At 50.6% G+C, this 26,520-nt stretch overlaps 8 protein-coding genes across 8 annotated transcripts; 6 read left to right on the forward strand and 2 right to left on the reverse strand.

The window, feature by feature from the left end:
* Nucleotides 1-26: 26 nt before the first annotated feature.
* AFUA_1G16830 (putative C6 transcription factor) lies at nt 27-3,794 on the forward strand (the record flags this gene model as incomplete). The annotated part of the gene is made up of 7 exons (XM_747958.2): nt 27-405; nt 471-1,015; nt 1,071-1,110; nt 1,168-2,191; nt 2,248-2,576; nt 2,628-2,698; nt 2,753-3,794. The coding sequence occupies exons 1-7, from the start codon at nt 178-180 to the stop codon at nt 3,792-3,794; spliced, it is 3,279 nt and encodes a 1,092-aa protein (XP_753051.2). The 5' UTR covers nt 27-177.
* A 150-nt stretch (nt 3,795-3,944) lies between these two features.
* On the reverse strand, nt 3,945-5,307 carry AFUA_1G16840 (translationally-controlled tumor protein). The gene is made up of 4 exons (XM_747959.2): nt 4,910-5,307; nt 4,536-4,815; nt 4,308-4,467; nt 3,945-4,252 (listed from the first exon to the last, which is right to left on the reverse strand). Exons 1-4 carry the CDS (start codon nt 4,922-4,924, stop codon nt 4,168-4,170), a joined length of 540 nt encoding a protein of 179 aa, XP_753052.1. The 5' UTR covers nt 4,925-5,307; the 3' UTR covers nt 3,945-4,167.
* Nucleotides 5,308-5,516: 209 nt separating this feature from the next.
* On the forward strand, nt 5,517-7,441 carry sur2 (sphingosine hydroxylase; the record flags this gene model as incomplete). The annotated part of the gene is made up of 2 exons (XM_747960.2): nt 5,517-6,792; nt 6,852-7,441. The coding sequence occupies exons 1-2, from the start codon at nt 6,102-6,104 to the stop codon at nt 7,439-7,441; spliced, it is 1,281 nt and encodes a 426-aa protein (XP_753053.1). The 5' UTR covers nt 5,517-6,101.
* Nucleotides 7,442-7,950: 509 nt separating this feature from the next.
* AFUA_1G16860 (uncharacterized protein) lies at nt 7,951-9,417 on the reverse strand (the record flags this gene model as incomplete). Its single annotated transcript, XM_747961.1, has 1 exon — nt 7,951-9,417. The coding sequence occupies one exon, from the start codon at nt 9,415-9,417 to the stop codon at nt 7,951-7,953; it is 1,467 nt and encodes a 488-aa protein (XP_753054.1).
* A 576-nt stretch (nt 9,418-9,993) lies between these two features.
* AFUA_1G16870 (uncharacterized protein) lies at nt 9,994-11,814 on the forward strand. The gene is made up of 3 exons (XM_077804006.1): nt 9,994-10,722; nt 10,777-10,854; nt 10,923-11,814. Exons 1-3 carry the CDS (start codon nt 10,091-10,093, stop codon nt 11,698-11,700), a joined length of 1,488 nt encoding a protein of 495 aa, XP_077660173.1. The 5' UTR covers nt 9,994-10,090; the 3' UTR covers nt 11,701-11,814.
* Nucleotides 11,815-12,192: 378 nt separating this feature from the next.
* AFUA_1G16880 (uncharacterized protein) lies at nt 12,193-17,224 on the forward strand. Its single transcript, XM_077804007.1, has 4 exons — nt 12,193-12,516; nt 12,574-15,206; nt 15,259-16,936; nt 17,000-17,224. Exons 1-4 carry the CDS (start codon nt 12,407-12,409, stop codon nt 17,100-17,102), a joined length of 4,524 nt encoding a protein of 1,507 aa, XP_077660174.1. The 5' UTR covers nt 12,193-12,406; the 3' UTR covers nt 17,103-17,224.
* A 350-nt stretch (nt 17,225-17,574) lies between these two features.
* On the forward strand, nt 17,575-18,870 carry AFUA_1G16890 (serine hydrolase domain-containing protein; the record flags this gene model as incomplete). Its single annotated transcript, XM_747964.1, has 4 exons — nt 17,575-17,674; nt 17,745-18,000; nt 18,070-18,250; nt 18,283-18,870. The coding sequence occupies 4 exons, from the start codon at nt 17,575-17,577 to the stop codon at nt 18,868-18,870; spliced, it is 1,125 nt and encodes a 374-aa protein (XP_753057.1).
* A 5,268-nt stretch (nt 18,871-24,138) lies between these two features.
* AFUA_1G16900 (uncharacterized protein) lies at nt 24,139-26,389 on the forward strand. The gene is made up of 2 exons (XM_747965.2): nt 24,139-25,333; nt 25,389-26,389. Exon 1 carries the CDS (start codon nt 24,292-24,294, stop codon nt 25,291-25,293), a length of 1,002 nt encoding a protein of 333 aa, XP_753058.1. The 5' UTR covers nt 24,139-24,291; the 3' UTR covers nt 25,294-25,333; nt 25,389-26,389.
* Nucleotides 26,390-26,520: the final 131 nt, after the last annotated feature.

Raw genomic sequence — 26,520 nt, forward strand, 5'->3', positions numbered from 1 at the left:
ATCTCCCCAGATCCGTAGTCGTATTAATTTCCAACAAACCATCCGATCCGTGACTCAGAAACCTTATGTACATCAACGAACATTCCCGCTGCAGATGCCAAGTCGCGTGCGGCATATCGATCCCTACGCCTTGATGGATTGAAGTGACGACGCCGGCCTTCCCCCGACCGAGGGATCATGAACACAGACCCCACGAGAAACCTGCCCAGCTACGGGTCCCCGAATCTGGGGCCCTCGCTTCAGCTTCAACCCGACACCAACTCCCCTCGGCCATTCTTTTGTTCTCCTGCGCCGAGCAGAACTGCGACAGGTAAAACTCGTCGTGCGGCGGGCCGCCAGATTACTCGGAACCGCGCGAGTTACAGTTGTCATACTTGTCGGAGGCGAAAGGTGAAATGCGACAAGGTATGCGCCTCGGTTGTCGTCGCTTACATTGTTGTCATTTGGAGGTCATGCTAAAAGTGACAAAGGTACATCCAGTCTGCGGAAATTGCGCGAAGAACGAGACCGAGTGCGTTTACGATGCAACGCTACAGAAAGACGCTGCCTCGCGCAGTGGTCAAGACAAGACCGCTCATGGCGTCAAGCGAAGAAGAGAGACTTCTCGACCGTTGGACCGGGATATCGATGATATACAGTTGGTTCAGGGCGAGCTGAGGCAAACGGAGCACTATGACGGGAAGAAGATCGGGTCACAGGCGATCGAGGCTCGGCTTGACAAGTTGGCTTCGATGATAGAGCGACTGAGCAAGACAGATCAGCCGCGGGAGCAGATGGAGCGGCAGCTGCTGGAACAACGGACGAGCATGGAGGCCATGAGCGCGGAAATCAGACAAGCGAACTGTGAACAACCGATGTCCTCTGCCAATTCGCAACCTGACAGTCCCCGTCGCGGCGGCGTCGACTCAAGCGGAGACGAATTCCCTATACCGGCTGGTCATGCTACTGACCTGGTCGACCCGGTCGGGAGCTTGAATATAGGCCATCTAAGTTTGGAGGACGGCGGAAGGTCGAGGTAAGTTTTACGCGTGAGCCGTGGGCAGCTGGACGCTCGGCTGAACAAGCACTAGATATGTGGGGACGACTTATTGGGCTTATATCTCCCAGGAGGTAAGTTTTGATTCTTGAAGTAATCTAACCTTGGGGGCCCAAGCTGAAAAAAAGCAGATCAATGAACTCAATCAACTGCTCAGAGACCAAAATCGCTCACACGAGTCCGCGCGCAACGAAAACTACAGTGATGAGGTGGTCACGACGCCGGACCGTCAGTGGAAGAGCTCGATATCAGCGGAAAGTCCCGACGCGATAGTTGGAGACAGGGTCTCTCGTGGAGAGACCTTCCAGAAGTCCATCTTGTTCCCCTCGAGCGAGTCGCCGTCCGCCAAGGACAAGGTGGTCGAGCCCGATATGCTTGACCATATGCCTACCAAACGACAAAGCCATATACTCTACAAAGGCTTCATGTCTGGGGTCCATGCTATAAGTCCGGTCATTCACCCACCTACTATTCTGAAACTGTATAATGCTTTTTGGGATTGGTATGATTATAGCAGCTACTCCGGGGAGCCTTGTCCAGATCCATCTTTCATCCCGCTACTCTACGCTATCTGGTATGGCGGCTCAGTCACGATCTCAATACGGATGATCAAGGCCGAGTTTAATGTCTCGTCACGTTCTGCGCTTTCCAAGACCTACCACGACGAGGTTACACGGTGGTTGACCGAAATATCCTTTCCACGAAGCCCATCATTACAGGGCCTTGCTGCCTATCTTCTAGTACAGACAATTCTCTCCAGAGAAGAAGAACCTTTGACGAGCAGTTTATTCATAAGTCTTTCTATGCGTGTTGCACAAACAATGGGCCTGCATCGGGACCCTGCTAATTTCGGCATTGAACCCTGCGAAGCAGAGTACCGTCGCCGGATATGGTGGCATATTGTGCATATGGATGGTGTTGTAGCCATGTCCAGTGGACTTCCACCTCTCGTCAGTGACGAAAAGTACTGGGATGTTCAGGAGACCAGTGAAGTCAAAGACACGCTCTTGGGCACCGCTGAAGCCGAACAGTATGAGAGATTGGTCACTGCTGGTCTGCGGCCACGAGATAACCCAGATGATCCGACGATCTGTGGCGGACCATCGATGGTAAACGTGTACTATCTATCAGCAAGGGGCAAATATATCATGGCTCGTAAGTGACCTCCAGCACCTTGTTTACGGGCGAGATGGCTGACTTGGCATTTCAAGGTGCTGTCCGTCGTATAATGAAGATCCAACTGGGCACTGAGCCTGTCACACGAAGAGACATGGAGGAGCTTCGATCCATATTGGTCGATCTCCAGTTCAAACTAAACTCGATCATCAACAGAATTCCTGAAGCGAAGAACCAAGAGATTCACTCGCTTAACTCGGACAGATCCCGATCCTTCGCATCCCGCTCCCCGGTTGAGGCTCGGTCCGGTGACACCGAATTACCTGGTGACGGCCCGAATGGGTGTTCAGAACAATATCATTCTCATGTTCTCGTAGCTTTTCACAAGTGGGCGAGAATACTTCTCTCGCTTTTCATTGACAAGGTAAGATGCGAAGGCCCACATCATTGAATTATTGCTGAGGTCTCTGGACAGGCTTTCTGTGTCGCTTATCAACCGTTTCTGAAGAACGCCAAAAGCCGTATCTGGCCGACGGCTAGACAGAGGTAAGTCTGATGATGCTCTCCAGGGCTGTAATGAAAGACGCTGATAGAGGGTAGCGCCCTGCGTCACTGTCATGGCTTCATGGAAAAGTTTATATCTCTGGCCACTGATCCAGATTTCCAGCCCTTTCAATGGAGCTGGCCCGGCAATCATCAGCCGATGCACGCGACCATGATCATGTTGATCGATCTCTACGAACGACCGTATAGCTCCGAGGCTTCCAAGTCACGGGCATTCATCGACAAGATATTCTCACTTTCAGGTCCTGACGGGGGTGTCGTCGGCGGAGAGGATGGCATCACGACTCAGCGACCTTTGAAAGATGGAGGCCGCGAAGCATGGGATATGATCCGACGACTGCGCCAGAAGGCGTGGCAAAAAGCAGGCCTAGATCCACAGCGGTTATGGACCGAACAAGCTCAGATCCGAGCGGGCGTGCCCTCCACACCTCCCGAATACTCTCCAGTCTCAAACGCATACCCCACCCAAGCGTCCGGCAACCCGTCCACTATTCCACCATTGACCTCACGAAAGCAGCTGACGGATTTCTCGAAATTGTTCTACAATATGACACGCTCTCATCTAGCCCCTCGGCCCAGTCCTCTGAGATACCAACTACCTCCTCCAGTCCCAAGTGCAGTCCCTGCATCTCCCCGGGTGGTTTCTGATCTCCGTTTCTCTACGTCCCCTGCAACATCCATCCCCACGATCGAACCAACTTTCACTGGCTCGACTATTTCTCCCCCGGCAAGTATACCACCGCTCAGCTCGACTAAACCCTTCGCTCAGCCCACCTTCACGTCATCCTCAGCCACCTTGCCTTATATTGATACGTCCTTGCCTGCCTCACAACCAGGAGCAGCACCCACGCCTCCAAGCATGGTTGATCCAAACCTGAACTTCGACTGGGCGGAGTGGGATGCAGTTTTTGGACAGCATCTCCCTGTTGCGGACGAGCTGATGGAGCTCGATCCAGTCTCCGGATTCGAGTTTGCCGACCTGGCTAATACACGGGATGTTGGTGACCATACGGCTGCTGGGAAGACTGATACGGGGATGAGTGATGTGCGAGATCCGGAGTGGTTCTCGTATTGCTGATTTTGGTGATTGATTGGCGTGTCTACTGTCGTTATTCACCACCAAACTGTACATAAGCTCAAAATTTCCTATTGTATATATAAATTTCATGATATTGATTGAGGCTAAAGGTAGAAGTATGATTCTATTTGCAAGTATCCAACAGGCGGGTAGGACATAACAGATATGGGATTCATGAGGCGTAACTATATTGGAAGGATATGGAAGATGCGGTGTAGTGGAGCTATAACAGAAAGATAGCTAGATGCGTGGTATAAACTTCGGAGATGAGGCAAATAGCACTTAAATCTCATCAGTATGCTTGAATTAGAAACAACCGCGGACTCCAATTCCCTAATTTTGGATCATGAGATTCTTCATAACTGCAGAACATTTAAACCTTCATCTCCTCGAGACCGTGCTTCCAGAGAGTGGCGTAGGGGGTGACACCGTCCTCACGGAAGTCAATCAGGACGTGCCTGGTAATCGGTTAGTAAAAGATTCTATTGTTTCATCACAGAGGACATAACATACATAGCATCACCGTCCATGGAGTGGCCCATCAGGACATCGTAGTTGTCATAGTTGGCAAGGATCTTCTTGACGGCAGCGGGAGCACCCTTCTTGAAAGCATCGATCTCCGCTTCGGGAACACCCTTCTCCTGGAGCTTGGCGAGAACCTTCTTCATGTAGGCTAGAAACCCGGCGTCAGCGAGTCTGCTTGAAATGCCAGAAATGGTAGACTCAAGAGGGGCGACATACTCTTCAGGTGGCTCTTGAAGGCATCCTTGGAAGGCTTCATGCCCTCCTCGGTCTTCAGCCAAACGAGACGGAACTGATCCTCAATGTCGTGAACCATGACCTCCTCACCATCACCGCCGGCATCATCGTCACCCTCCTCAGCGGAGGGGTTAGCACCCTCAAGCTGGATGTCCTCGTTCTTCCGCTTGAGGTACTTGCGGCAGTCGCACTCGTAGAGGACACCGTCAACCTCCTTGATCTTGAAGTTGTCGGAGAGAACCTCGTCTCCAGAGATGATATCCTATATGAGCAAAAGAACGTCCGTCAGTAACTTGCGCCTATATGCATGCCATCCGACATGATAGTGGGGTAAGGTCCAAAGCAAAGGTACATACCTTGTAAATGATCATTTTGAATTATGTGATGAGAGAAAAACTTCACAACAAAAGGAGAAAGGGTGAAGATAGAAGAAATTGGCACACGGCTGGACAGGTCAAGAGAAGGAAAGGGAAGAGAAGAAAACAGGTAGCTGGAAAAGAACCCAAAGAGAGGGGGTAAAATAGAAGTTTTTAGTGGCGCCCGTTCCAACTTTTGGTGGGGTTCTTTTTTTTTCACCTACGATTCTCGAGGGGCAAAATAGAGCTAAGCCTCTTTGGGTCTGGTGGACATGTCTGGCCCAGCAGTTGACAGAGGAGCACCAAGCAGAATTGCCACGCCAGAATGGTGTTGTCTTGTATTTGGGCAAGATCTAAATAGTCTATGGGATAGAATCTGTGACAATCACTAGATCGGTCCACAACTCAGGCCAGAATGTACCACTGCAACGGGTGGTTTGACTGCCTCTAGGATCAAGACAATCAGGGGCATCTCCTGACTGAACTGTATGTTATTGTAATCACAATACATAAGTTACACTGGGGTTTCCGCCTCGACACTGTACAAGTGTGTGTATAGACTATGTACCATACAGTACATTTTCACCCAGCATCTGATCCCCAGTTGATTAGATAAGTCGGCGGCCCGGATCTGAGTTCTTGTGGTGCCACTTGACGATCTACTACTTATCGCGATGGGCTGCTAGGGCCTTTTTTTCTATCCTCCAAATCTCTGCACCTGACCAGGTTTCTAATATTTCATATTCTTATATTTGTTGTTCTTGACGGAGGTTAACGTCGATTTCTAAGTGCCTTTCTCGCGCACATTGGTCTATTGACTCAGCATCCAAACGGTTCGGTTGTAGTTCTGCCTATTGCAGCGCGTCCCCTGACTGTGGCGGACCGCTTTTGAGGGAAAAAGGACTCCCGACCAACTGTCGATTCTTTCGACATCGCGTCCAATCTTCCGACTCAGACTCTTCGCATTTTCGAAAAGTCGAACTTCCGTACGCTTGATTCCGCACTTCTCTCCCGTATCTCCGGCCTTTCCACCTAAAAGTATCCGCAACGTGACTCCTGAGGGCCATCGCTGCAGCCTCCTCCCTCGTTGCCTGACCTCGCAGATCCATGCGTTGATTTCTTGGATTTATCACATTGCGCTCATCCTCCATCATCTACGCATTTGAGGCGTTGACGCCGTAACGGTCAAGCCATGGCAGTCAACGCATCCATCGAGTATGACTACCCTCCTCTGCCGAGCTACACTCTGACGCCCCGCCCACCTCTTCTTGCGCCGATCCCAGACAACATTCTTGCTCTGATTCTGCCAATTGTCGCATATTGGGGGCTATCTATGGTGTACCATGTCATTGATGTCTACGACCTTTTCCCACAGTATCGTTTGCATACGCCGGCCGAGGTTTTGAAGCGGAATAAGGTCTCGCGTTGGGACGTGGTCAGAGATGTCATTCTACAACAGGTTATTCAAACGCTGGCTGGTATGGTGGTCGGCTATTTTGACGACGTGGAATACATTGGGCGAGAGGAGTACGATGTTGCCATGTGGGCTCGCCGTCTTCGGTTGGCCCAAAAGGCAATTCCACGTCTGTTAGCTGTGTTCGGTGTCGATGCTTTCGGCCTGTCACGCAGCCTGTCTCAGAACGGCCATGCAATTCTAGCTGGTGTACTAGCTGGCGGACAATATCCAGGAGTTACTCAGTCTTTTGTTATGGACAGCGGTATTGAAGCGGTCGTACCTGCTTTCACCAACTGGGAGCTGTCAATGGCTAGTCTCATCTACTGGTACTTTATCCCTGCGGTACAGTTCACAGTGGGAGTGTTTATCGTCGATACCTGGCAGTATTTCCTCCACCGGGCGATGCATCTGAATCGCTGGCTTTACGGTATGTACTTTGATTACGAAGCTTTGGTCACTCGGGGATCTCCCACTAACAGTTTACAGTCACTTTCCACTCTCGCCATCATCGGCTTTATGTCCCATACGCCTTCGGCGCCCTCTATAATCACCCGGTGGAAGGCTTCCTTCTTGATACTGCTGGTGCTGGCATTGGGTTTCTGGTAACGCGCATGACGAACCGTCAGGCCATGTGGTTCTTCACATGTTCCACTATCAAGACTGTGGACGATCATTGCGGCTATGCTTTCCCCTGGGATCCTTTGCAACACTTTACTAACAACAATGCGGCCTATCACGACATTCACCATCAAAGCTGGGGTATCAAGACGAACTTCTCTCAACCGTTCTTCACTTTCTGGGATCGTCTTTTTAACACTAAGTGGGAGGGTGACGTCAAACTCCGCTACGAAAGATCTCGAGAGGCGGCACAGAAACAAGTCGATCAGGATGCCTCTTCAGCGGCAGCATCTTCAAATGAAGAGAATTCGTATGAGGGCCCAGTCGTCTCGCCAGACGCACCCGCCGACTCTAACGCACGAGCACGGTTGCGCAGAAAAACGGTGACTTTGTCTCCCCATGTTGACAGTCTAAAGGGTGTCAATCATGGAGTGACAAGCAGTGTCCTTCAGGCCTGATTATTTACCATCCGTTTCGGAATTTGCATTACTAAGTATTTAATACTTTTATGTCTCAACTCACGCATGGAGCAACCGAAGCTGCTGGACGTCTTCGATCGATGCGAAAGATGTTATTCATAGCCATTCTTTATGTTACTGAATCATGCTGTACTAATATGTGGACCATGCATTCTTGGTCCTTTGTCCTGTATAATGAGCTTTACTTGGATATCTTTACTCAGTGCAATGTGTATATTTCTCAACTCGACTTTCCAAAACTCCGAAACTGCTATCGAAACAAAGCTTCAAACATTCTCCCGAGTCCTCTCATCTCCCTTGCGTTCGGTGTGCAACCTATGATTTTCCTTGGAACAACCCCAAAAAATCAATCTCCCAATCGTCCTTAATACTCATTCCCGTTAAACGTCTCGATCCCTGCAATTCTTCCCTCTTTCTTGAATTATGCGAGTACTCACCGCATGACACATCTCGGGCGCTTGCCCCAGCCACTGACTCGATGGAAGTTGTTAATAGCTCTCTTTGCACACAAGGTCCCAGGTAGTGTCTCCCGGCCCCGCATCACGCACCGGGTCGTCCATCCAAGATGTCTCGCTATATTCTGAGTCAGAGTGATACGCCACTGGGCTCAGCAATTCGCAGTATCGGTCCGCAAGCTCTTCGGTGTCCTCGCCCGGGGGTCCTCCAAGCGCCAATTCCCCGATCTCCTTCGACAGGGCTTCCAAGGTGCCGAGGGCGGCTCCGTTACCGGCACTCCGCCAGTCAGAGTTGTTGCGCGGAGGCATGTAGCTCGGTTCACCCATGGGGTGGTCCTCATCGTAGCGAGACGCTGAGATCACCGAGTGGTCGGCCCCGGGGACGGATAGGGGATGAACAGGCGGCACTCCAGCGGGCAGGTTTGTAGTGGAACGGGGCGCCCAATCTCTGGCTCCGAAGGCCTCGTAGGTCGCGATGATCTCGTCAGCGACCGTGTCCCGTTCATTGACGATCTCGGCGTGGTGAGAGTGCACCCTCGCTCTTTGGCTGGCGTTTCGGTATAAGCCTTGCTGCTCAGCGCTGCTGTGGTCCATGTAGACGACGATGGACTGCATGTCATCACCATCATCATCACTACTACGTTGACTTGTCACATAGCCGGGTGCCTCTGCGAACCCAGCTGACTCTCGCTGTCCGGGCTCCAGTCTGATAGACCTGCCTTTGTTCTTTGGATGCTTGCGCAGGTGATCGGTGTAGTCCTCGCGGCGATGAATGCGCTGCGGGCGCTTCTTGTACGCTCTCACCGCCGCTTTCCTGGCAGCCTTGAAATCAAATGCCGCTTGGCCGCTTGCATGCCAGTACTGTAGAGCGCGATCCCCGTAATAGTTGATAGCTTGGTCAATGAACGCCAACAGCCTAGGCGCACGATGTTTGGATCTAGTTCTAGTCCGGCTGATAAGTGCGACGCGCAGGTTCTGCAGGAACATCGGCTCCTGGACTACCCTTGCCAAGATACATGCTTCGCATCTGTTCTCCTGGTAAGGTGCCGGTGCAATCGGCGGAGGACGAGTGCCCAGCGGGACCAGAGACCACATGCCCTGCATGGATTGCAGCGCGCGGACTAGTCTGACATGGCTTTGGTCGAGATTATCTGAGTACCAGTCAATGACGTCCAGATGCTCGGTGACTTCTTTTCTGATCAGGCTGCAAATGTTCGCAACGATATAGGGATTGATTCCCTGGTGTGAGGGACACAGCTCCGCGGCGCGAATCACGGAATTTGGGAGAATTTGGAGCAAGGTGGACTTCCGAAGCTCGGATGGGAGGTTTCTGATGGCGTGGTGGATCAGCTCGCTGCGCACTTCGAAGAGTCGTCCCATATTGTCGTGCGTGTAGTGGACGGAATGCTGTAAGTTCAAGATTTGGATTAGCATTGCCAATTGAGATTTCTTGAGGTCAGTGGCCATCAGAGGGTACCTCATCTGAATTGCGCGCTGCATCTTAGCGAGGTCGTACTCAATCACTCAAGCAGCTTTAGATACTGCTCGTCCAAGGGCTACTGACGAATTCTCGATATAGCAGGCGTCTGCACTTTCAAGTTTGGCGAAAAGGGTTCCGTCCACGAAAGTTGCCTCACAGCTGTGGTGTCGGTAAGCTGTCGTTGGGCAAGAAGAGAGGTCGAAGTTCGATGATGACGATGAAAAAGCAGTTGAGGATGTTGAAGTTGATCGATAATGAGAAGATGGTTGGCAAAGATGAGCAGGGTATAGAGAAGCCATTTTATACTAGTCAGAAAGTCTCAAGACAAAGGCTTTCAGATATCAATGCTATTGTCTCAGTTTGGGCTTGTAGCGGTCACAGAAGTGTCTAAGACAAGCTCAACAAAGGACACGCCGTGGGAATAGAGATCCAGAAACATATTCTGTATCCATCATTTCTTTGTTGCAGGTCTCTCAATTCGCCGATGGGCTCTTAAGCCCAATATAGAGCTCCAAATCATGGAAAGGAAACATATCTTGTGAGACATCCCAGTTCAGTGCGATCACCAACAGAGACATGCTAAAAATGACCTGCAGCTTGAACCTCGATCGCTTTTGATCAGACAAACCACCAGATTGACCAGGGTTTATTGCTTATGACTCGAGCGTGGTAGGGCAGCCAAGCCTGCAGGCCATGAACACAGCCGGAATGTGTGTAGATGATCACATCACGAGGCCGTGCGCGCTCAACCTTCTGTTGGACAAACAACTATATGAACACCTTCGACGCTCTCAATGCTCCCGAGTCCACTATCCATCACATTCGCTTTATGAACTGAAACATACTATCGAGGAGATACTCATCCCGAGTATGAGCGTCACGTATCTTCCCTCCCAATCCAGAAAGAAACAAGATGTGCCCTTACCATACACAGCATCGCCTTGGAAACTGCTGTGGGCTGACATCCTTCTTTTCCTCCGGAGTCTCTGGAGCCTGCCTGGTATAATACTACCCTTGACGCCATGGAACTCGGGAGCCCTGGACGAACTCTATCCGTCCAAGGAGAATCTATGGGACATCGTCGTACATGTGCTTTTGGCTATCTATCAGCTCATATTTCTCCTATCACTACCCGTATTGTTTATTCTTGCCTTCCCAGCGCTGGGGATCGGAATCTATATGGCAGTTGCTTTAACTCTGAATTGGGTGGTTTGCAGGTTTGCTTTGAATGGGAGTGCCAGGATTTTGCAGTCGCAAGTCCCCGTTGAACATCGTCCGGAACATGACCGTGAGCACTGGATCTTCATTAATGGAGTCGGAGCCGGGTGAGTCCTCGTATACCACGTCAGAGATCTTGCAACTCAGCTGACTGCTTTAAGACATCACTGGCTGCAGAGCAATCTTGACCGGCTGGCATATACATTTGGTAGAAATATCACCGGTGTTCACAATCCGACGTAGGTTCCCTATGTTACCGTCACACATCAGTTTGATTATGGGTGACTCAGGTTCAAAAAAAATGCAGAATGGGGATCATTTTCGATGTCATCGAGTGCTTAATTCAAAGGAACTTTTCCTACGCCACCTCGGACGTGAGGGATGCGTACGCGATCATCAAGGAAGACTTGTTGAATCCGAAGTACAAGAAAGTGATCCTCATTCTTCACAGCCAAGGTGGGGTTGAGGGAGGCTTGGTCATTGACTGGCTGCTCGATGAGATGCCTCGAGAGTTGCTGCAGAATCTCGAGGTTTATACCTTTGGTAACGCGGCGAACCATTTCAACAATCCGTTTAAAACCTTGTCTCAAGCTCATCGGAATGAAGCCGCAGGCGAAACGCCACAGGTCAACCCGGCAGCAATAGCGACGAAAACCATTCGCCGAATTGAGCATTATGCAAACTCCAAGGATTTTGTGAGTGTCTGGGGGATATTGAATTTCGCCGATATTCCGAATCGATACATGGGACGAGTCTTCGTGCGCCCTGGTTCCGGTCATCAATTCATCCAGCACCATTTAGATACCATGTTCACGTTAGGGGAAGATATGAAGACTCTGGATACAAACGAATTCATGGAGATGGAAGTGGAAGTTCCACTGGATGAGTTGCACCGGCTGAAAGCAGACGGGACAGGTACTGGAGACAGTGTTGACCATCACGACATTGACTTTCCTTATGAGGAGGTGAACGCAGATGTCCCATTACTTCAGTCAGATGGCTCTATCAGGAGGAAGATGAAGGTCAAGGAGCTTAGCCGGCTGTGGCTCTATCGAAATGGTGCATCACCCATGGATGGATCCTGATGGTGTCATCGACCGGTGCTTGTCCATGGCTTGTTTCACTCTTGGGTAGATAAAGCGCAGTCAGCGGGGTACTTAAGTAGTTAATGTATATGTTATGACCAATCATCATTATTGCTAGGACTGGATAGAAATCTGTCTTGAAAGCACAAGACTAGGGACTTCTTTCCTGTCAGTCGCCAGTGAATCCATCCACTTTCCCCTCCACTCAGTCTCAACTTTTACTGTCATCGAACCGGGGGTATGCATCTTCAACGCAGCCCAGGACTCCTCATTCGACCAGTCCCAGAGATAAAAAAGGTTGCGAATTGTGGATGCCCGTTTGTGGATTTTCCGACCCAATGACTCGATTTCCCGGCCTTTCACCGTGGTCGGCGACATCCGCCAAAACTTCTTCTCCGGTCCAGCTGCAGGTTGCCTTGCAGCCAGCCATTGCGCTATTCGATTGCTTATCTTCTTTGCTTTTCGATCCAGTTAGAACCATTGGCTAGTATCGGAGGGGTGCGCCCTGCTGCGGCTATTTGTACGATGGATAAATCATCCGTTTGTCAAGACAGGGTGCAATAACAATAAACTCAACCTCAAATGGCCGTCGTTTAGCGATCAGTCATTACACACTACACAGGTATTCCTGCTTTGTCTTCAGGAAACCAAGCTTGATGATTGTCAGGTAGTGAATCTTACAAAGTACACAAGCTTTTGCTTTCCCATGTTGCACTCGTCCGCAATGGAGCTCTTGCCTGGGGTTTCGCAATTTGTCATAGCTCCTATGACATCGCAAGATATCTCTGCTTTTGACGACAGCGGTCAAGTGCAAAGGTTTGCCTAACTTTCGTGTCCTCCTAGTAATTGCCTGAAACTGATGTAAGAATCCAGAGCTCTCTGGCAGTATCGGACACAGAAACTGTCCGCCTTCGTCGCCACTGGAAATCTGCATCTCGGGGCGGTCTCTGCTTCATGCCTCGTTATTATCCTATCAACATGTGTTCAGTATGCTGTTCGGGTTTTCAAGGAGAAGCCCCGTGGCCACATAGATGCTACCTCTGCAATTCCAGAGACAAGTGTCCCCCTACCCTTTGCACTTGCGCACCTGGCGGCTGCGATGGCCGCTTGTGGTCTCAGTTTGGGTGAATCACATCGCAGAGGAGACTGGAAACAGTTCATATTCTTCAGCTACACTGTATTATTGGCTGTTGCGAGGCTTTGCTTTAAACGTGTTATTCACGGGATTCATTTCCATCGCCACTTGAACATGATGACCTTAGTGGCTTTGTCCCTAGCAATTGCAAAGGATCTTGTCCCAATGGTGATTGTTGGCTCGACCTATCGCCCAACTGCTTTTGCAAGTGCCTCACTAGCCTGCGTGGCTGCTATGCTGGTAATTGTGCTTGCGAGTCCTCGGCCCCGTCCCTTAATCTCAGATGCCGAAATCCATGATGCCCAGGCGAAGGCGGATGTTTCGCCGGAGGAAACGTGCTCTTTGTTCTCCTACTATTGCTCCTATGAGTGGATCACTTATGTGATCTTTCGTGGCTGCCAGAGAGATCTGACCATGGATGACTTGCCGCCGCTTCCATCATATGACGAACCACTGAAGTGGCTGGAGAAGATCAAGAAGCAGCGGCAAAAAGGCGGGAAAACGTTTCGAACTTTGTGCCGACTGTTGAAGACGGAGATTAAAGGTATGGTTTGCTGGGCCGCGGCTACTTCTGTGGCGGATTTCTTCGCTCCATTTTCCATGCTGCGATTACTGGCATACTTGGAAGACCCGACTGGCGCAGTCGTGCATCCTGCGCTCTGGATCAGTCTGCTATTCATTGGTCCAATGATGCGGTCTTTTTGCTATCAACAGTACATCTTTACAGCCACAAGGCTCCTTGTGCGCGTGAATATCTCGCTTGTCCAGGACATTTATCACAAGGCTATGCGATCGTATATTTACGATGATTCTGTACATTCACATGGCCGACCACACCCTCAGGAGTCGGCCAGACACAAGGCACATACCCCGAAGCGCACATCGAAAACTAACCAAGCTAACGTGACAAGTCTGATGTCGTACGACGTTGATGCTATATACAACTCCCGCGACATCTTTTACGTAGCCACTGCGGTGCCGATATCCACTACCATTGCCATGGTCTTCCTCTACAGGATGCTCGGGTGGCCATCCTTATTCGGCGTCTTGACGCTGTGCTGTTTGACTCCGCTTCCGGCTCTGGCATCGCGCAGGGTCTCACGCATCCAACAGTCAGTGATGAGGGCAACTGATATCCGTCTTGCCCGGATTTCAGAGTACTTGAATTCTATCCGAACCCTCAAGTTCTTCGGATGGGAGCCAGCTGCTGTGGCCTCGATCAATGAGATCAGAAACGTGGAGCAACGACGTCTCTGGAGGCGCAGTGTCTTTGCGGCCGCCATTTCTATGGCAGGTGATCTATTACCTATGATGAGTTTGCTTGTCATGTTCTCGGTCGTTGTTTTCTTTACGGATCGTCCGCTGCGGGCTCCGGTTGCCTTCACATCGTTGTCAATCATGGAGACTCTGCGTTCTCAGTTCGTCTGGCTCTCAAACATCAGCAGATATTCGGCCCAGGGTGCGGAGTCGCTTCGTCGAGTGGATCACTTTTTTGACACCGCAGGCGAGATCAGACGTCATCCAGACGGACCGTTGGAGCTCAAACACGCAACTTTCCGGCGAACACCGATCGCAGATTTCCGTCTACACGACATTTCCGTTTCCTTCAAGCAGAGTGCCCTCAATGTCGTGGCAGGCCCAACTGGGAGTGGGAAAACTTCGCTGCTGCTGTCATTGTTAGGTGAGACTGTACTTGAGTCGGGAACTGCTACCTGCCCTCAGGATGTGGCCTATGTACCACAGTCGCCATGGCTGCAGAATGATACCATTCGACAGAACATAATATTTTACAGCTCGTTTGACGAGGCCCGGTACAATACCGTCATTGAAGCCAGTGGCCTCATCCAGGATCTTCAGCAGCTTCCCGCTGGCGATCTCACTCTAGTGGGTGAGAGAGGCACGTCGCTGTCAGGTGGCCAGAAGCAACGTGTCTCTCTCGCCAGAGCTCTGTATTCGCGATCATCCACATTGCTCTTGGATGACATCTTTTCCGCACTGGACACACATACAACCACCTTGGTTTATGACAAGTGTTTCCGCAGTGGTCTATTAGCCGACAGGACCGTTGTACTTGTCACGCACCTGCCGGCCGCCCTGAAGGACGCCGATCAAATTGTTCAGCTCAACCATGGCAGGGCTTCAGTGATTAAAACGGCGTCTGAGTCCTCCAGGGCGCAAACACGGAGTGTACTAGACCTCGTCGAAGGGTCAGAACAAGATGCAGCAACCAGCGGTCCTCCAACAACTGCAGAAGGGTCTTCTACCGAATCAGAAGCCACCGTCAATGTCTTGCCTTTCGCAGACCAATCTGTACAGACAAGTCGCATTGTCAAAGAAATGTCGGCTACAGGTCGCGTTCCACGTACATTATGTGAGTTTATACCAGCTGAGCCACGTAGTCATCGATGCTAATATTTCCCTAGTTTTACGCTATATGCTGTTGTTTGGGGGAGTCTCGTATGCAATGGCCATGATGCTGGCAACTGTCACGGTGCAATTTGCATACTTTTCAATCACATATTGGCTGTCTATTTGGACAAGCGCGTATGAGAAATACGACCATCCTAACTCACTGTTCTACCTAGCCGTGTATGCAGCTGCGATAGTATCCTTTCTGCTCCTTCAAATCACGAATAATCTTCTATATCAACACGGGAGCTGGACGGCCGCCAAGAAGATGCACAGGAAACTGGTGGAAGCAGTGCTCTCCGCGCCGATCTCTTGGTTCGACGAGAATCCTATCGGACGTGCTATAAACCGCTTTGGAAATGACACCAGGTCAATGGATACTGTTTTGATTGATTGGCTGCGCATGTCCATTGAAAATGGACTACGCTTCTTGCTGAGAATAGCGAGTATCGCCTCGATCATGCCGATTTTTGGGCTCCCAGCCGCTGTGGTTTGCACGATAGGCTTTCTGATTGGGGAGATGTACACTCGGGCCCAGATTTCGATCAAGAGATTATGCTCCATCAACTACTCTCCCATATTCTCCCATTTCACCGATTCCCTGGCTGGCATGACTGTCATCCGAGCCCGAGAAGGCATGACGGGGGTTTTCCAGAGGCTGTTAGCGGAAAAGCTTGCAGTTCATGCTCGTTCCGCAGAGGCCCAGTACAACTGCAACCGTTGGGTTTCCGTCCGATCGGATTTATGCGCAGCGTCGGTCGCAGCATCGGCGGGATGCGTAGCGTATTTCTGGTCGGGGTCCGCGGGCCTCGTTGGATTCTCATTGACTAACGCCATCGGCCTTAGTCAGACCATTCTAACGTTGGTCCGCACCATGAACGAACTTGAGGTCGAGCTGAACTCGTTCCAGCGAATAAGCGAATACGCGGAGATCGAGCCTGAAGAGAAACCGATTGACAAGGAGCGCGCCAAAGCGGACACCGTACCTGCGAGCTGGCCAACACAGGGGAGAGTGGAATTTCATAGCGTCTCGGCCCGCTATAAGCCCGAAGGTCCAGACGTCCTGCGAAACGTCTCCTTCGTGGCCAATCCTGGCGAACGCATCGGCATCGTAGGCCGAACGGGCAGCGGCAAGAGCACCCTTGGCCTCTCCCTGCTCCGCGTCGTCCATCTTACCTCCGGCAGCATCACAATCGACGGCCTGGATATCAGCCAGATCCACCTACATCGCCTCCGCACAAGCGTCACCCTCATCCCGCAAGAACCCGTCCTTTTCTCTGGTGACGTCCAATCAAACCTGGACCCATTCGGAGAAGCGAGCGAGACGGAGCTGCACTCTGCTCTATCCGCCTGCACCTCTATCCAAGTGCACGGCGGCCCCGCCGGAGAAGCGGGCACCAACAAACCAACAACCCGCGCCCTCACCCTCGACACCCCCATCGCCGCCAACGGCGAAAACTTCAGCCAGGGCCAGCGACAGGTCCTCAGTATCGCGCGCGCGGTCTGCCGCCGCTCCAAGGTCGTCCTGCTGGATGAGGCGACTGCGTCCGTGGACCACGAGACGGACATGCACTTGCAAAAGCTGCTACGGAGCATGTTCCCCGACCCGACAATCATCGCGATTGCGCATCGCCTGCGGACGATCATGGATTATGACCGGGTGCTGGTTATGGCTGAAGGCGAGATCATTGAGTATGTTCATCCCCTCTCTGTCTTGTTTATCATGGGTTTGTTCACGGAGGCTAACTTTGGAAGAAACGATTCCCCCGCGAATTTGATTAAGAAGCAAGGCGTTTTCTGGAGTATGCTGCAGAATACGGGCGAGTATGATGAATTAGTTCAGATGGTACGGGAGTAATTGTTCTATTGCCAGTGCAGTCCATATTCGGCCATGTCTATTGTTATCAGAGTAGATACATGCATGGAATGAAGTTCTCAGACGACATGTCAGAGAAGTAGTTTAGTGTCAAACTACCTAAGCAGATGAACTCTCACAATAGGCTAAAAATTACAGAGTAATTCGCGGTTAGCCTTGCAGGGGCATATGCCAAATCTCTTCCGTTAGAGGAAAGCCACTTTCCTCCCTGGACCAGATCGCGAACCTACGTGTTGATGTAATGCGGAGTCGAACAATACTCCAACTGACTCCGCAATCTCTCCTCACCTTCCACTCGCCAGATTTATAAATACCGGCTGTCGTGCGATGTAGGTCGACGCACGTCCAAGACGATAGGACGTTTGTGAGACTCTTCCAGGCGGGGAACCGAAATATCATCAGGAAACACCGAATTCCAGTTCAACTTTGTCACTGTGCACGACCATATGTCAGGATGACCACCTTTGACGAGAGAGAAGATTTTCTCCGTCTGGCCTTTGAGAACGGCAAGAAGCCCTTACCGCGGGTTACACTCGGAGCTGTCAGTAGGGATGGTATGGAGCGATATAACATTGTTTTTCCTCTAGAGTAACATGCTGTTTGGCTTGCTAACAATTAGTCAAGGTTCCTTGCACTACGCAAAGGCATTTGGGGAGGCATCGGTCGAGTCGACTGAGACTGATGCCGTGCATTGGGTTGCCTCTTGCACCAAGCTTGTGACTACTGTGGCGGTAATGCAGTGTGTCGAGCGCGGTCTGCTGGACCTGGATGAAGACATCGCCAATGTGTTACCGGAGTGGGACAGCCCTCGGATCCTAACGGGCTTCGACGAGGACGATAATCCTAGCTTTTGGCCGGCCACCAAACCTGTTACCCTACGGTAGATATATCGCACACTTCCCCCAAAGCCGTCAGAGGTACAAGGTTCGGATTTACTAACAGCTACAAGGCGCATGTTGACTCACTCCAGTGGCATGGCGTACTTCTTCATGGATCCTCTTATGACTCGTTATCATGACTTGCAAGGAAAACCGCCGCTACTCCAAACGCTATTCCAATTTCAGTTCCTGCTTTTCGAACCGGGCGAACGATGGATGTACTCTCCCGGTATTGATTGGGCGGGAAAAGCAGTAAGTCCCTGGAATCTTCGGGTCATACGTAGGCGCAATGGGATGATAATGTCCGATATGAAAAGGTTGAGCGAGTCACTTCTATGAGGCTTAGCGAATACCTACAGCGTCATGTTTTCGATGTGGTCTCCGTGAAGGATGCCACATTCCATCTCGACCAGAGAGAAGACCTACGGGCCCGAAAGGTTAAAGCCTGGGTGCGAACGGATCAGGGTCTGGAGGAGGAGAAGAATCCCGTCTTCCAAGATCCAATTGCAGAAGAGTTTGGAGGAGGTGGCCTATATACAACCGTGAACGAAATGCTCAAGATCTGTCATGGCATCCTGACGGGAAAGTTACTCCGTCCGGAGACGGTTAGGGAAATGTTCCAACCTCAACTGGAAAGCGTTCTGGGTCTTGACCAACCGCACAGTTATTCGTTGGCGTCCCGCAATGCCATTTGGAATGCAGTCCCAGATGATGTGCCCGTGAATTCTGGGATCGGTGGCCTGATGAATACATCTAGGCTCCTGGGTCGACGAGAGGCACATTCGCTCACCTGGTCCGGAAAGCCAAATTGTTACTGGGTTGGTCATCCGATACCTAGAAGGAATCTATTCCAGCCGGCTAACTTATTCTAGTGGATCGACATCAATAAAGGAGTCGCTGGCATATACCTCTCGCAGCTGCTACCGACCGGAGACCAGACCGCCATTGAGCTGCTCACTGAGTTCGAGAGATGGGTGTACTGACGTTTGGACGAAGTCGATGGCCTGGCAAAGTAGAAAGTGGAAGTCCAGCCGATAGATGGACCGATACGCCCTAGGCTTTCTCGAACGTACCGCTTATTTGTAGGACATCCTAGTCTGGCTGTTTTAGTATTGCCAGCTGCACGTCGCAGTCTGTATAATGCTGAGTGGCAAGTCCAGGAAGTCCTCTCAAGCAGTCTCTGGCCTAGAATCGCCGCGATGACTTAGACCATTAGTGCCTTGTAGATAATGTACTAGGATGTGGCCTATCATCTCAAAGTGACCGCCGCGGTCCTCCAGGAAACGGCTAATTGACTACGGAGTAGTGGGAGCTAGTCTGATACAATCCACACTGGGACCTCCTCAAATCCGTGCTCCCCGTCCCGCAGACAAGTCGAAAGTTGAGGGCTGGGGTCAACTTGGGCAAGCGTCCTCTGTACCAGGGAGCTCTCCTCAACAGGAGCCACACTATCATCTTTGTCGACAGTAATCGGAGGTCTGGATCCTAGTTATTGCAAAGGCTGTGCGGGAAGAGTGAAGCCGTCATCCGTCGGTGTATTCAACTACCAATTCATCACTCAATTCATGTACGTCGGGGACTCGGGTACAAAGCTCGCTGAACTTTCTCCAATATATATATATATATATATACAAGCTCGCATTCTTGACAGAAGAGGAAGGCCAAGTGGGTCAGGGGGGCTCAGGGGCGGTCCGTATTGGCCCTATTGGGCAATCATGAATCACTTTGGTGTCTCCTCCAACACAGTGACTCATATGGGAATCGCGTCAAAGTGAAACCATGTATTCATTGGCCCACGAACAGAAGGATAAGCCGAATCAGATCGTTTCTTGGAGTCATCAAACCAACCAGAACGGGCACTCGTCAATCCGGACGGTAGTAATTTAACTTGGTTATTTCCGCTGACTAAGCGCAAAAACACTCGCACCAAACAGACCCGCTCAGAATAAAGTTAAAACCAACTGAATATTTCGAGTCTCACTAATTTTGGTGGCTGATGGGCCCCGCTGGACAACCCCAAACTGTATGGTCAATCAAAATCTACAGAGTACAGAGTACACAGTACTGTGTTTAGGGATTTAAGGAGCACCTCCAAGGCGGGAAATCGTTCAGACGCGATGACTCAGTGCATGCTCCTCTTTCCCCCAGATAGGCCTTAAGTCTTCTTTTGCCGTCTTCCATCTGTTCGCATTCGCGCTCTCCACGATTTTCAATAGTAATACGACCCTCGTGGAGCCAATGGGAAACTGAACAGCAGAGTTCCCCAATACGGCAGTAGAGTGCCAAAGCTTGCGATGCCTGCGCTCGAAGAAAGGGAGCTACTGTTTGTTCTCAGTCTTTAGCCTACTTGCATGTCTCTCACTCCGAAACGGAATATCGAGTAAATGTGACAAGGCCTCTCTACGATGCGCCTGGTGCGTACACGAGGGCACTCAGTGCACGTTCACCAGAATATATGCAGTGATAGCGTCACAAACCAAAATTATGTAGACGGAAGTCAGCCTGCTAGCTCGGTCCAAAGTCCGGTGAATGAATGAATCCAATACTCGGGCCATTATTTTGCTACAGGGCGTGGCGCCCTATTTGGTGACATGGCGTCCAATGAGCACTGGGATGGTCGGACCGGTTCTGATATTCAAACCCGAGGCACCAAAGCCGATAACTGCGCGAGACCCGATATCTTTTTTCCAAAGTTCTAAACAGTGTACGTGGGCTAAGGAAGATGGGAGCTTTGGTACCAGCAAACTGCCCCATTGAAGACGGTACGCTACAGGAATAAATGCAAGACACAGTTATACGTGACAGGCCAGCGAGTAGATGTTCTCATATTCTACCCCGGACTGTTCCGGTCGACGTATCGGCCGCTCAGGACTCTCTCATGGAAGGATATTATACCAGGAGAAGTAGGTGGCCACGACGACCGCACGACGTTCCTGCTGCTCGGATAAAGGGATCCGCCTGTTGAGCCCGGAGCTTACATTTCGCACCGTCTTACCAGTTACAAGGTCGAGCGAAGTGTGTTCGGTGCCGGGCTTATCGCCGCAATCGACCGTAGAGGCGTACAGTAAGTCCGCGGCGGGGGTGTTTGACTGCGCGAATAATGTGACCGATGCGGAAGTCTACATGACCGGGAGTGGCAGCCTGTAATGAGGCGATCGATTCTTCAAGTTCGAAACTGCCCATTTGTCCGCTGTCAGAGACATGTGCGTCGCTTATTTGGCTAGGAGAGCTGGACGCAGTTGAACCACCGAATTGAGTCCGCCATTTGTCAGCCATCTTCTCGTCAATTGTAGTGAACAGGTGCTATGCTGGACTGATCTCATGACCGGGCAAGAGATCACCAATCTGCCATGTCGGCCTGATGGTTCGAGGTGGGCCATTAAGCATTTTCGCGATGGCGTCCGAGACGGACGGCATGTATGGGGAAAAGACGGCCGAAAGTAAGGAGATCAAGCTCGGGGCCGTGCCGATGACCGCATGTCCTCGTTCAAGAGTGTCGGCAAACAGCGCCGCACCGAATTTGTTCTCGGTTTGGAATTGATTGCCGCGGGTCGATATGGCCATGGCGGTCTCTCAACCTGCGCGAGGCCGCACAGCCTCCATGTCGTCAATATACTTCGCCAGGAGCCGATTGATATCAGACTCGAGTACGTTGAATTCCGGTTCATGTAGCCTCCCTGTTGGCAAGCAGATAATATCTCCATACAGAAGCAGCGATGCCGGTCTGCCGAGCGCTATTGCCTCACGACTTGGAGGACTTGCCAGTTCATAGTTGAGATACTCCTATGTCGACAAGTGATGTGCCATAGTCCACTGTTCTCCAGTGCCGATCTGTAAGGCTGGAAAGATAACTGTATGGAAAGGAACATGTCCTTTCCCATAAACTGGTTCAGTTTCACCTCCGGATCCGCACGAGGCTGTTCCAGGCGCGGAAAGGACCGATCGACCAGGCCAGATGGGCCTCTGGGTCTGACTCTTATTATGTGGTGTTGTGAGCACACAGTCCCCGATTTTCAACTTGCTACATTTCTGGCAAAGGGCTGTTCCCTAGTGGACGCATTTAATCTTGGATCTACTGGATAGGATAAGCTTCTGCTATTTTCAAAGCCGATTTAAGCCAGCAGACGGTGATCTCACCGACAATATCCGCACGAAAGAGTTGAGCGCATGCTTGAACTCGGTCGGATTTTGGCAGTGACGATTGTTAGAACGAGCCCACGGCTTCGAAATGTCAGATTTCGGGAATGACGTGCAGTACGTGCTCTCGGCCTCGTCATCGGTCTGCTCCAGTTCCAACCAGTCGTGCACGTAGCCAACTGCAGAAAGTGTGGCATCTACAGAAGTACACCGTGATTCTTGAACTTTATCAACCCTGTCCTTATCTTAGAATTGAGCTCCTCTACTCCGTAAATAGCGAGGCCGTCTGTACTAGGTGGCTTCCTTGAAAATACATAGCCAATGTACACCAACATAGATTCGTTTTGCGCTGATTGCTCAGGGTGGGGGGAGCTAACGTCCTAGGATGGACCAGATAGGAAGATCTAGATAGGCTCAATACACCACTATTTGATAGTCTCTCGAAGGGGAGCCTTGTTTGTCTACTGAGTTATAAACGCCTTCTCGTTAACCGCCACCTTTCCTGAGCCCCTAGGCAGCTGAGCTCCGAATGACATCCACTGAGATTGAGAATGCCATATCGTCAAGACCGCACACCTAGAAAGTCTGACCAATAGTTCTCGCGGAACATGAACGATTCCATCATGGCGTAAAGTGTATCAGGCAGACTCCACATGGTGGAAGCGAACTTTTCATGTTGTTGACTACTGGTAGGCCGTGCGCTATCACGTAGTTATTCACACCAGGAACCTTAGATAATAATTCAATATGTTCGACACTGGACCCAGCACTGGTCTGACAGCCCGGCTGAAGTAGCATGGCTCTCAAGGGTCCCTAAGCAGCCCTAGCATTAGTCCGGTCATACTGATTGCCACCAGACCGTGCATCCGCAATCTTCAACTAGTTGGTTCCCAGGCGTCCTTGCAGCTGCGATATCATTCCCATTTTTAGGTCATGGTAATATGGTTGTGCACAGGCACAGACAGGATTGAGCAGCAAAGCGGACAAACTGGCTAGAGTGCTGGGCAGACTGGCAGTCTTGTCGGTCATACATCCACCCTATCTGGGCGAGCACATATCCTGCTTTTCACTATTAGGAGTCGAAGTCACGCGAAAATAACGACCCTACTCCGTCTATACAAGTATAACTACTTACCTGATTTTGCAGCGTGCTACTTTTCTTAGTAAATATTTAGTAATATTCAGTAATATTCAGTAATATTCAGTAATATTCAGTAATATTGGTGTATTTCATTAGCTGAAACCCAATCCCTAAAAAAAAAGCAGCTAGATAGTCATTCAGTTGAAAAAGAAGAACCCCCGGTGATTGTCTATTGGCCATAGAAATTGCTAGTTCTCGGAAGACTGTTTATCATAAAGCCTTATCATTTTCAACCCTGTGGTAAGGGGCTCGGCACGAAGTCTCAGAGATGGCCGGGTCAGACGGATGTAGAACGATTCTTCGGAGACCAGGTAGATGGCTTCGAGACTGCGGCAATTGAAAGGGCGACTGGATCCGAAGGATCTATTCAAACACGCCCTGCCCGGCCTGAATGCAGGCTGAATGGGATTGGATATCGTACTCTCTGGTTGAAAGTCCGCCTTGATGCCAGTTTACTGTCCTATTTTCTGGATGATTAGTAGTCCACTTGTTATGCAGCAATTCCTCCATGATCCATCCGTCCTCCAAGAGCAAATCTCAGTTCGACCCGATTCCTAGCCTCCAATGCCACTATTGAGCGCAAAGAACAACCCAGGAAGCCAAGAGTCTATCTGACCAGACATGGACTTCTCCCGCTTACGTTTCAAACAAGTGGTGGTCAGCTCCTTTTTACCTCCGAGCACGCAGCAGGAGGATGAGTCGCAACGGGGTCCATTGCGAAACAAGAGCAAATTGGGCTGTCGAGAATGCAAGATAAAGCGGGTCAAATGCGATGAAGCCTATCCGACGTGCAAGCGGTGCCAGCGTCAAGGTCTCGTCTGTTCGTCAGCCCCGCGGTTAACCCAGTGGCAAGTTGAGACTCCGTGGCTCTCACTGCAGCCTAAAACGCATGTCAAGCCAAGACTACTACAGTATTGGCTGGAGAAAGTCAGCCAGGTGTCGGTTATAGATCCTGAAAACAATCCGTTCTCTTTCCCCCTTTTGGAACACATTGCCCAATCCCCCGCACTTCTCCATGCTATCCAGTCGGTCAGTGCCAGCCATGAGCAAGCAGTACTTCCCGGCCACGGCACCCGTTGTGGCCCTTGACGAACGTGGCAAAGCCATAGCTTGCCTTCGAAGAGAGATGGATCAGATCCATCGCGCTCCTTACGCGCACTTTCTGACCATTATGCTGCTGGCTCTAATGCAAATTGCCGATTCTGACCCGAAGGATTATGGCAGACAGCATTTATCTGGTGCCCGCGCCTTGATCAACAGAATGCTGCGAGACGTATCTATGTCGACGACGACTAATGAATCTGTGTTTCGACTCTGCCTCGGACTCTATCTTTACTGGGACATGTGCAGTTCCTTCTTGGTAGAACCCGCTGAACCAGAGGGTCTCAACTCATTTGACATATCTCTCGCAGTACTCAGGATGGGGGACTGGCACCATCCAATGTACGCAACTTGTAGCCGACTACTCCTTATCATAGCGAATGTCGGACGATATTGCCGACAGGTATATGATATGCCACAGAGCCGCAACCACGTGCAAGAAGCCATGCTGGAAGCCCTGCTTAGTACCTGGACGGCGGACTCCCCGGATTCCGACCTCAGGCACTTATACGAAGCGTTCCGCAACCACGGACTCGTTTTCCTTCATCAATCTCGTGCACATGCGCAGAGACGTTGTCCTATGAATCCGAGTGTGACTGAAGAACAAGGGTCTTTGATCCTACGGTACGCCGAAGCGACAGTTCGCCATCTGTTACGAATCCCTGCGTCCTCGTACACCCTGAATTTTCAGTCTCTTTCTCTTCTCATAGCCGGATCCGAATTGACCAAGTCGGATCACATCCTGCGTGATGAAGTGCGTGGCAGACTGCGAGTCATCTACTCGTTCAACCGCCTTCCCGCAAATCTGATGGCCCTTCAATTCCTCGAAGAACTCTGGGATGCCCGAGACAGCGGTAACCCCTCTTTCTGGCTATCGTACATGATGCAGAAAGATTGGCGGTTGCTTCTAGTATGAGACTCTATGTTGTCAAGTCTATGCTATTAGTCCTTTGGATGTACGCCCCCTATTCTCCGAAGGCTCATGAAAATACTGTTCCAACCACGGCGCAGAGTACCACTCGTCTATGCCTTTTTCCATTGCGCCACCCAAAGGACATGTCTGTCTGCTGTTGAGAATCCTCCTTGTCTTTGTCGAATTACTCAAGTCTCTTCTTTTTGGCTATAGCGGTCAGGGCGGCGAGTCAAACCACATTTGAGAATTCCCCAAATGAGTCCATCAGAGAACTGTCGTATAGTATCTCCGAGTTGCCTACGCAGGCTCGCCTCGTGATCACCATACGTTTCTCGTCAAAGCAAATGGTGATCAGTCCCACAATGTCTTCCGGGTTGTCAGAGACATCCAAAATGAGATGACACCTGGCCATAAACGAGTAAAATAACCTGAGGGGCCGACCACTGATCAAATCAAAATGACAAACCGAGGGAAGATACATGACTCGGACGGGTGCTATCACCTCTGTCCAGGGTATTAGATGCTCAAACATGTGTCTGTTGCTTATTGTGCCATCATCATGGACCGACCGGGCTTATAAGGCCGGGAGGTCTGCAGCTTTCTCCACAACGTTCGGTGCGATTCTACTGTCCCTATTAGCGAAGCTGGCTATGTATTAAAGGAATTCATCATCCTGAAGCGAAGACGACTTCACGGTCTGTGATTCCACCGAACGACGAAGGATCGCTGTTATATCATTGGTGGTTTGTTTTGTAGCAGTGAAAATGCTGCATGTGTTGACAAGAGCGTGGGACAACATGTTTCTGGCACATGGGACATCTGAATCATGGCTGAGATGGGGCTACCAGACCCTGTCAATTTTTCGACTAGTATCAAACATCAAACCTCTCATTGCTCAAAAGAGTGACTACGACATTTATATGGGTTCATCACCGAGCCCAAGGGGCTGGATTCATGTAAAGAAAGTTCGAAATCTCGCGTTCTGGCCCACAATGGAAATTTGGCGCACCCGATGTGGGACGAAAGCGATTTATCCAAGGGACAAGTGCTCCACTGCGTGGAGCGAGTGGACCGTTTGTTATACTTACTTTACAGATGGAGTATCAGGCATCACGGCTATTTTTATATACTCAAGTATGAGAAAGTCACCCATGTCAATTCGAGAAACTTGAAGATGACGACTTTGTTCCGTTCGATATCCATATAAACCATGCGCATCACCTTGCACGT

The sequence above is a fragment of the Aspergillus fumigatus genome, chromosome 1, assembly GCF_000002655.1.
Source record: "Aspergillus fumigatus Af293 chromosome 1, whole genome shotgun sequence".
NCBI lineage: Eukaryota > Fungi > Ascomycota > Eurotiomycetes > Eurotiales > Aspergillaceae > Aspergillus > Aspergillus fumigatus.

Coding starts and splice junctions, on each gene's coding strand:
- AFUA_1G16840 (XM_747959.2), bottom strand. Junction 4,468..4,535: donor CTTCAAGAGCCACCTGAAGA/GTATGTCGCCCC, acceptor CCGGGTTTCTAG/CCTACATGAAGAAGGTTCTC. Junction 4,253..4,307: donor TCCATGGACGGTGATGCTAT/GTATGTTATGTC, acceptor ACCGATTACCAG/GCACGTCCTGATTGACTTCC.
- AFUA_1G16870 (XM_077804006.1), top strand. CDS start 10,091: ATGAACACAGCCGGAATGTGTGTAGATGATCACATCACGAGGCCGTGC. Junction 10,723..10,776: donor ATTAATGGAGTCGGAGCCGG/GTGAGTCCTCGT, acceptor GACTGCTTTAAG/ACATCACTGGCTGCAGAGCA. Junction 10,855..10,922: donor ACCGGTGTTCACAATCCGAC/GTAGGTTCCCTA, acceptor AAAAAAATGCAG/AATGGGGATCATTTTCGATG.
- AFUA_1G16880 (XM_077804007.1), top strand. CDS start 12,407: ATGTTGCACTCGTCCGCAATGGAGCTCTTGCCTGGGGTTTCGCAATTT. Junction 12,517..12,573: donor GACAGCGGTCAAGTGCAAAG/GTTTGCCTAACT, acceptor GTAAGAATCCAG/AGCTCTCTGGCAGTATCGGA. Junction 16,937..16,999: donor GCTGAAGGCGAGATCATTGA/GTATGTTCATCC, acceptor TAACTTTGGAAG/AAACGATTCCCCCGCGAATT.
- AFUA_1G16900 (XM_747965.2), top strand. CDS start 24,292: ATGCTATCCAGTCGGTCAGTGCCAGCCATGAGCAAGCAGTACTTCCCG.